The sequence below is a fragment of the Pseudorca crassidens genome, chromosome 10, assembly GCF_039906515.1.
Source record: "Pseudorca crassidens isolate mPseCra1 chromosome 10, mPseCra1.hap1, whole genome shotgun sequence".
Classification (NCBI taxonomy): domain Eukaryota; kingdom Metazoa; phylum Chordata; class Mammalia; order Artiodactyla; family Delphinidae; genus Pseudorca; species Pseudorca crassidens.
The window spans coordinates 54,942,246-54,951,629 of NC_090305.1; the positions used below are offsets into that span (position 1 = coordinate 54,942,246).

General features: G+C 45.3%; 1 protein-coding gene and 1 long non-coding RNA gene across 2 annotated transcripts in view; one reads left to right on the plus strand and one right to left on the minus strand.

The window, feature by feature from the left end:
* The window catches only part of CRTAP (cartilage associated protein), a 32,178-nt gene extending 25,284 nt beyond the window's left edge, over positions 1-6,894 (plus strand). Inside the window, exons 6-7 of the mRNA XM_067753616.1 lie at positions 223-306; positions 6,749-6,894. Coding sequence (XP_067609717.1) covers positions 223-306; positions 6,749-6,802 — 138 coding nt within the window. The 3' untranslated portion in view covers positions 6,803-6,894. The remainder of the gene's footprint in view (positions 1-222; positions 307-6,748) is intronic.
* Positions 6,888-7,700, minus strand: LOC137232213 (uncharacterized). Its single transcript, XR_010946906.1, has 3 exons — positions 7,408-7,700; positions 7,225-7,258; positions 6,888-7,021 (listed from the first exon to the last, which is right to left on the minus strand). It is a non-coding gene; the product is annotated as an uncharacterized lncRNA (long non-coding RNA).
* Positions 7,701-9,384: the final 1,684 nt, after the last annotated feature.

Genomic DNA, 9,384 nt, shown 5'->3' on the forward strand with positions numbered 1-9,384 from the left:
AATTGAGATATAATTCATATACTGTCAAATTCATGCTTTGCAAGTGCACAATTCAGTGGTCTTATTATAGTCACAGAGCTGTGCGACCGTTACCACTATTTAATTTTAAACATTTTCATCACCCCCCAAAGAAAGCTCATACCCTTCCCCCGCCTGCCACCAGCCCAGTTCTCCCCTTAAAAGGTTGGTCATATAAACTGTTCTCTGTTTGTGTCTGAACAGGAAGCCGTTCAGTTCTTCAACGTGACGACACTCCAGAAAGAGCTGCATGACTTTGCTAAGGAAAACATAATGGATGATGATGAGGTAAGTTTTCCTGTTTAGCACACGTCTGGCTAAGAGAAAATATTACTCACAGCTTTGTTAAAAATCATTGGAAGGCCGAGTCGCCCCCGAAATGAGAAACAGAAGGGGCCTTGGGAAACAGAGTTTCTGTGGGCGTTTTTATGTGTCAGAGCACTGGCCTGGGCAAGAAGGGTTTTCTAGGAAACCCAGGCTGAAGCACCACGTTTCCTGACAGAGTACAGAGCCATCCTCCAGGAACCCATCACAGGAGCCGTCCGAGCGTCTTTTTTTTTTCTCTTTTCCTGCACCGTGTGGCATCAAGCATCATTTTTTAACATTATAAAAACACACTGAATTTTAGCACTCTGAAGACACTGGGAAGCCCACATCCCAATTTTTCTGTCCGTTTGTTTGTTTTGTTTTCTGTAAATTAGGCATTTTATCCTTCTCTGGGGTTGCTTGCAATTCCTGATTAAGTCTTACTTAGCTGACTTCTTTATTGATGGTGGAGACTGCTGGTTATGGAGCCGTCATTCTGTGGTGGGGCAGCCTAGTCACAGAAAAGCCATCATTAGTGGTAGCGTTTAGAGAGATGCGTTTGGAACAAACCACCAAACTCTTTCTAAGACAGCTGTGGACTTGCCAGCCATCGGAGCTGGGAGAGAGCTGCGGGTTTGTTCTCGTCTGACCCCTCACTTTACAGCTGAGGAGCTTGGACAGGAAGGTTCCGGGAGCTGCTAGGCCAGACCCGGGAGCCCTGAGCCTCCATGTCTGCTCCTTCCACTGCCCCAGTTTTCAGTGAAGCACCTGTAAATAAGACATCATTGTGGAATCTGTTTTCTGTGCATGAATTTGCATGAGATGGATCGACCACTAGCATGCATTTAGCTCCCCTGAGCCTCAGTACTTCGTCTGTAAAATGGAGCTAATAACATTGACCTCACAGGGTTGGAAGAATGAAATACCACTTTGCACATCGAAGTGCTTTACAGACTAGGAAGTGACCCATGTGCCATATGTCTTGGCTTGGGTTCTCTTGAAGCAGAGCCTGTGATATGACTACAAGAATGCTGACCAGGAAGGAATGCTGACCAGACACAAACAAGGTTGACCGCTATGGTTTGTAAAGTGGAGAAAAATATATTTATTTACTTATTTATTGGCTGCACAGCACGGCATGCGGGATCTTAGTTCCCTGACCAGGGATCGAACCCACGTCCCAGGCAGTGGAAGCATGGAGTCTTAACCACTGGACCGCCAGGGAATTCCTGAGAAAAAAGTATTTAGGAAAAATGGGACAGTAGAGTTCCTGATTATCTAGAGGCAAGCTACTATTGATATTTTGGTATTTATGTCTCCAGTTTTTTCTATATATTTCCAATATATATTCACTATAAACTTGACTGTAATTATATATCATGGCTTTTCCATTGTAACACTGTAGTTTGAGCAATTTCCCTGGTTATGTTTTTCTAGAACAGTTTGATTGAGATATTATTCACATATTGTACAATTCTCCTTTCTAAAGTATACAATTCAATGGGGTTTTTTAGTATATTCATAAAGTTATGCATTCAAATTTGAGAACATTTTCATCACCCAAATGAAAGCCCAGGGACTTCCCCGGCAGTCTGGTGGTTAGAACTCCGCGCTCTCACTGCCGAGGGCCGGGGTTCCGTCCCTGGTCGGGGAACTAAGATCCCGCGAGCTGCACAGTGCAGCCAAAAAAAAAAAAACAAAACAAAACGAAAGCCCAAACCTATTAGTAGTCACTTTCCATTCCTTCCCCTCTGCCCGCCCCGACCCTTTCCCCCAGCCCCTGGCAACCACTGACCTACTTTCTGTCTCTGGATTTACCTGTTCTGGATGTTTCATGTGAAAGGAATCATGGTTTTTGGTCTTTGTGACTAGTTTCTTTCACTGAGCGTAATGTTTTCCAGGTTTAGCCATGTTGTAACGTGCATCACGTTACATGTAAAAAGTCCTTCTCATTGCTGAATAATATTCTACTGTATGGATATACCACCTGTTGTTTATTCCTTGGTTGATGGACATTTGGGTTGTTTCCACTTTTTGGCTACTTTGAATAATGATACTATGGACGTTTGGGTACAAATTTTTGTTTGGGCAAAAATTTTCAATTCTCTTATACCTAGGAGTATATATTTAGGAGTAGAATTTCTGGGTCCTATTACTCTATATTTAACTTGTTAAAGAGCTGCCAGACTGTTTTCCAAACTGGCTGAATCATTTTACAGTCCCACTAGCAATGTATGAGAGTTCTAATCTGTTACATCTTCCTCAACACTTATAGTGTCTGTCTTTCTTTGGGTGTGTGTGTGTGTCTGTCTTTTTTATTATAGCCATCCTAGTGGGTGTGAAGTGGTACCTAATTATGGTTTTGACTTGCATTTCCCTATTGACTAATGGTGTTGAGCATCTTTTCACATGGCTATTAGCCATTTGTATATCTTCTTTGGAGAAATGTTGATTCTATTCAAGTCCTTTGCCCATTTTTAAATTGGGTTGCTTGTCTTTTCATTGTTGAGTTGTAAGAGTTCTTTATATATTATGGTTATAAGTCCCCTGTCAGATATATGAATTCTAAAAATTTTTCCCCCAATCTGTGCATTATCTTTTCACTTTGTTAACGGTGTCTTGAAGCTCAAAACTTTTAAAATTTGATGAAATCCAACTTATCTATTTTTTCTTTTGTTGCTTGTGTTTTTGCTGTCATATCAAAGAAAATATTGTCTAATCCAAGATCACTAAAATTTACTGTTTTTTCTAAGGTTTTTATAGTGTTATACACTTACATTTAGGTCTACAATCTTTTTTTTTGTTAATTTAACATATGATGTAAGGTAGTGGTCCAATTTCATTCTTTTGTGTGTGGAAATACTGTTGTCCAGCATCATTCGTTGAAAAGACTTTCTTTGCCTATTCAGTTGTCTGGGTATCCTTATAAGAAATCAATTGACCTTAAATGTGAAGGTTTATCTCTGGACTCTCAATTCTATTCCATTGATCTAGATTTCTATCCTTATGCCAGTACTGCATTGTCTTGAATACTGTAGCTTTGTACTACATTTTGAGATTGGGAAGTGTGAGTCTTCCAACTTCTTTCTTCTTCTTCTAGATTGTTTTGGCTATTCTGGGCCCCTTGCCTTTCCATATGAAATATGGGATCAACTTGCCAAATTCTGCAAAAGGCAGCTGGGATTTTTATAGGAATTGTGCTGAATCTGAAGATTGACTGACATCTCAACAATATTAAATATTCCAATCCATGAATATGGGATACCTTTCTACTTATTTAGGTCTTCTTTAATTTCCTTCAATAATATTTTCCCAAGTTTTGTTATTCTTGGTGCTATTGGAAATGGAATTGTTTTTCTTATTTTGATTTTCTAGTTGTGCGTTGCTGGTGTGTAGAAATACAGCTGATTTTTGTATGTTGATACTGTAATCTCGCAAACTTATTGAACTTGTTTATCAGTTCTAAACTTTTTTTTGATGTGTATGGATTCCTAAGGAGTCTCTGTATACAAGATCATGTTATCTGTGAATAGACATGGTTTTATTTCTTTTCCAGTCTGGATGTCTTTTGTTTATTTTTCTGACTAAAACCTCTAGTACAATGTTGAATAGAAATGGAGAGAGTGGAAATCCTTGTCTTGTTCCTAATCTTAGAAGGAAAGCCTTCTGTTTCAGCATTAAGTACATTCTTAGCTGTGGTAGGGCCCTTTATCAGGTTGAGGAAGTTCCTCTTCTATTCCTAGTTAGTTGAATGTTTTTTATCGTTTGACAAACAAGGAATGTTTTCAAATGTTTTGGTGTTGAATTTTGCCAAATGTTTTTTCTGAACCTGTTGAGATGATTTTGTGGTTTTTGTTAATCTTGTTAATTAATGTTCATTATAAAGACAATTTTTTTTTTTTGCGGTACACGGGCCTCTCACTGCCGTGGCCTCTCCCGTTGCGGAGCACAGGCTCCGGACACGTAGGCTCAGTGGCCATGGCTCACGGGCCCAGCCGCTCCGCGGCATGTGGGATCTTCCCGGACCGAGGCACGAACCCGTGTCCCCTGCATCGGCAGGCAGACTCTCAACCACTGTGCCACCAGGGAAGCCCTAAAGACAATTTTTTAATGACTAATATTCCATGGTGTGGATTTTTTAAGTAAAGCGCTTTTTATACGCGTTTCGGTTGCTTCCCACTTTTTGCTTTTATCAATAACACAGCAGTTACTAAATCTTTTACCTCTTCTCTGATCATTTCCTTAGGATAAATTCCCAGAGGTGGAATTCCTGGCTATGAACCCTTTGAAGACTTTTAACATACAAGAACAATGCATTTAGAAAAAAAAATCATAAATATTAGAACAAGAAGAGACCCTTTATGAGATTCAGTAAAGCTGTCTCATGTCACAGATGAGGAAACAAACTCAAGAAAGGTAGAGTGACTTACCCAAAGTCACACAGCTGCTTAGTAATCATCTAGTGAATAGACCAGGCTTATTCCAGGCTTTAAAATTCCTAGGATTCTTAGACTTGGACCTGTCAAGATAACAGGACTCCATTGAAGTTCCCAGAGTAGTTAGGTTATTAATCAAAGCTTTAGAATTATAAAAGAATTTCTAAAGAATGAGCTATTTTTAAAATTATATATCAAATTATGGCAAGTAATAATTTGAAATAAACTGTAACCAACACAATAAAGTTCTTAGTTAATCCTTAAAAATTTCCAAAGGACAAAATGCTACTTCGAAACAAAGTGTCAATATAGTCTCCTGATATTTGTGGTATTCTTCTTTATATCTTTCTGGGCTTGAAATATGTGTAAGAACTCCTGAGAGTTTGCACACTGGTTAAAAATTTTGCAGAGGCCCTGTTACAGTTTCAGAACGTTTATAAAGCAAGCTGAAATAGATGCTCTTGGGTAGGAAAGGAGGTGAGGGGCAGGGGAAGGAGCTACGCACGCATGTGGTCTCACCTGCAGTCAGGTTATCCTGATCCTGCGGGGAGCTCCAGGGCATGCATTGTATCACAGAGCTCCTTCTGCCTTTTGTCATCCCCTTTCTCAGTCCCTCACTAGTTGTTGGCAGCCCGGAGGGGATGGTGTATAAGCTCCCTGGCAGGGCTGCTCATTTTGGCCAAGATCAGTCATGCAGAGAAGGGATAGGTATAAGCCATTAGCAACGACACTCCCAGCAGCTGGCGGATGGGTGCCTGGAAAATATCGATAGATCTGAGCGCGACACCAGTGACCTTATAGGAGGATGTGTTTCTTTCATCTCTATTGCCAGGGTCACTTAGTAGTGAGCTAAAAGCAAACAATACTATCATCCCCACCTCACAGTAGCCCCACAGCAGGAAACAGTAACCCTGGGAACAGATGTCATGGCCACATATATATAATCCTCTGCAATACCCTGTTTTCCTTTCGGGGTCCAGAAAGCAACTGAAGAATGTTGTTTATTCAAGCAGCGGTCTTCCACTCCCATCACTTGAGTTCCTAATTGCAGGCATGATGTGTAGAAGCATTTGTTAAAAATAATAAGATCCCTTTTGTGTCTCATGTACTTGATAGATTTTCTAACTATTCTCAAATGCTGAGAGATCTTATGACTCTGTCTGTGTTAAAATATCAAAAGGAGCGAATTGGCTCTTGGCCTGGGAGGGAGGCCTCCGTGAGGGGGGCCAGGCTTTAGCAGGGGGTGGTCACCATCGGTGGGGCTGCCTGTACTGACCTCAGGGGAAGGGGCTTGGCCTTCTTGGTGATTCACTCATTCTCTGCAGTAAAGGGAATGGGTGTCATCAGCTGGTGGGTCAGGTGTGTCATGGGAGTGGAATCAACGCAGAGAAGGAAATCAGAAAGTATGCTGGGCTGTTTCAGGTAGAGGCTTAAGGCTCATTGCAAAAGGAGGGAGCAGGTGGGCTCCTGTACTACCCAAGCATCTCTTGTTTGAGTGGCCTGATTGCTTCAGTTGCACCAGCAGTAACACGCCTACACGCAGTCAGCCATCCCCTAGCAGGTTTACTGAGACCTGTGTGTGCCAGTTTCTGCAGAAGAAGGTCCTGGTCCTTGAAAAGCTCGTGGTCTGGTATCAAGGCAGAAAGGGAACAGACAGAAAGTCTTCCTGTGGGGTAACTGCTAATGGGAGGGGAGTAGGGCTGGGGGAGGGATGCACAGAAGAAGGGCACTAAACAGGGTCTTTCAGAAGGGGCTGGACTGCTCAGTTCACACAGGCTATCTGGGGGTCTTGGAGCACTTGACTCCAAGTTCACATGGTGTGGAAGCCAGGTCCCTCCCAGGGAGAAGTCAGATCCTTTGGGCTCGAGGGAAGAAAGGCTGCTCCAGCCTAGGGGTGGCTGGCAATTGCCTCTTGGAAACAGTCTCTGCTCACCAGCACTTTGAAGGTCAGGTACCTGCTTAACAGGGTGTCTTATTGTCTCTTACAGGGAGAGGTTGTGGAGTACGTGGATGACCTCTTGGAGCTGGAGGAGACCAGATAGCCCCCAGCAGCCAGAGAGACCTCCTCTCGATGTTCAGGAAACACAGATTCTTTGTCTTCCTTTTCCCAATAGTACAAGTTGTTGATACCTCAGAGCCTTCTCTTTACTCTGTGAAGTGAAAGGGAAGCCCCCATCTCTCACTACAGCTAACCAGGGCTGAGCCTGGTTTCCACGTGTCCACACCTGCCCCCCCTTCACACCTGCCCCTGCTCTTCACACCTGCCCCCTTCACACCTGCCTCCCCATCTTCACATCTGCCCCTTCACACCTGCCTCCCCAGCTTCACACCTGCCCCCCACACTTGCCCCCATCTTCACACCTGCCCCCCTTCACACCTGCCTCCACATCTTCACAGCTGCCCCCATCTTCACACCTGCCCCCTTCACACCTGCCTCCCCAGCTTCACACCTACCCCCCCACACTTGCCCCCCATCTTCACACCTGCCCCCTTCACACCTGCTTCCCATCTTCACACCTGCCCCCCTTCACACCTGCTTCCCATCTTCACACCTGCCCCCCTTCACACCTGTCTCCCCCTCTTCACATCTGTCTCCCCCTCTTCACACCTGTCTCCCCATCTTCACACCTGCCCCCCCTCTTCACACCTGCTTCCCATCTTCACACCTGCCCCCTTCACACCTGTCTCCCCCTCTTCACACCTGTCTCCCCATCTTCACACCTGCCCCCCATCCTCACACCTGCCTTCTCCATTTTTATACCTGCCTTCTCACCATTTTGGTTAGAAGGACACTTTTCCATGGATAGTTTTTTTCTTTTCCCAGAAAATCAGTATTATTTTTTAAATAAGAAAAATACTCCTAAAAGGTGGTAATTATAAAAACCTACTCTAGCCTTTCTGCTTTTCCACATTTTGGTTTTGTTTCTCCCCATCCCCTGATCCAGCAAAGATGGTGAGGACAAAGGCTAAACTTCTCATGATGGTCTGTACACGGTCTGACCAGCATTTTTTCTGGCGCCCATTGAAAAAGAAGTTGGGTAGACAGGGTCGAGTACAGAAATGTGGCTTTTGCCCAACACTTTCACATGTCCAAAGTCTTACAGTGGTTGGTAGATACCATCTGAGGACAGTGCTCAGCCATTAGTCTCAGAGTTGGGAATGGAAGGAAGCAGAGGGAAGCTAGTTTCATTCACTGTTTCAACAAATATTTACTGAGCACCTACTACGTGCTAGGCTTTGACCTGGGCACTGGAGATACTGCACAGAAAAACAGAAAAAAAAAAAAAGTCCCTGCCCTCATGGAGCCTACATTCCTCAGGGAAAGACAGACAACAGATAAACAAAAATAAATATGTACAAGGCATCAGAGGGTGATCATTGCTATGGAGAAAAATTAAGCAGGGAAGGCGGTAAGGAGGCCTGGAGATGCTTCAGTTTTTGTTTTGTTTTTTGAATTTTTTGGCGCATGTGGGATCATAGTTCCCAGACCAGGGATCAAACCCGGGCCCCCTGCAGTGGAAGCATGGAGTCTTAACCACTGGACCACCAGGGAAGTTCCAAGGCTGCAGTTTTAAATAGCGTGGTCAGGGAAAGCCTCAGCAAGGTGACAGCAGAGCAGAGACCTAGGGAAGTGGGTCTCAGGGCAGAGCATTCCAGGCCAGAGGGGGCAGCGTGTGCAGTGCCCGACAGTGGGGATGCGCTTGTGTGGTCCGGGGACAGTAAGGAGGCCCAGGGGAGGCGTGGGCCAGGGGCAGAATGGAAGGAGGTGAGGATAAGTGTGTGGGTGGGAGGGTGGATGGCTCAGCCTTGCCGGCCAGTGTAAGGCCACTGGCTTCTGCCCTGAGTGGGGTGGGAGCTGTGGAGCAGAGCGGAGCCTGGGCTGACTTGCGTTTTACAGGGAGCACGCCAGCTGCCATCCTGTGAGAAACCTGGAAGCGAGCAAGGGTAGAAGCAGGAATACCAATTAGGGGATGGCTGCAAAAATCCAGGCAAGGGGGATGCGGGCTTGTCCCCGGGCGGTAGCAGGAGAGACATGGTGAGGAGTGGTCAGATTGTGGATTTTTTTGAAAGTGGGGCCAATAGGATTTGCTAACAGATTGGCCGTAGAGCGTAAGAGGAAAAAAGAGAGAGGCTCGAGGTGACCTCGAGGTTTTGGGCCGGAAGCACGGAAAGGATGGAGTTGCCATTTCCTGAGATGGGGAAGATGGCTGGGTGGGTAAGTAAGGCATTCGGTGCCAAGCAGCTGTCTGAGGCTGGGATGCCAGGTTCAGGCTGCAAATAGAATTGGAGCGTTTTCTCAGGTGAGGTCATTAGCAGAGCCTAAGTCAGGGATCCAGTGGGGAGTGGGTCCCAGGGCGGGACTGCAAGGCAGGCGGGGCCCGTGCATGGGTGCCCTGCCCCAGGACCCCATCAGTGGAGGCTCTGGACCCGCACACACCTGAGCCTCCTTGAAGCTCCAGGCTGCGGCTCTTCCCGGCTGTACGAGGACATGCAAGGAGGCCTGACCCTGTCCACCTCTCTGTGCCCACAGAGCTTCCCTCTGGTCCTCCTCCTTGGAGCCCAGGAGAGCTTTCTGTGGGTGAGGATGTTCCCCACGGGGTTGCCTGGTGGTGGGCAGAGGTTC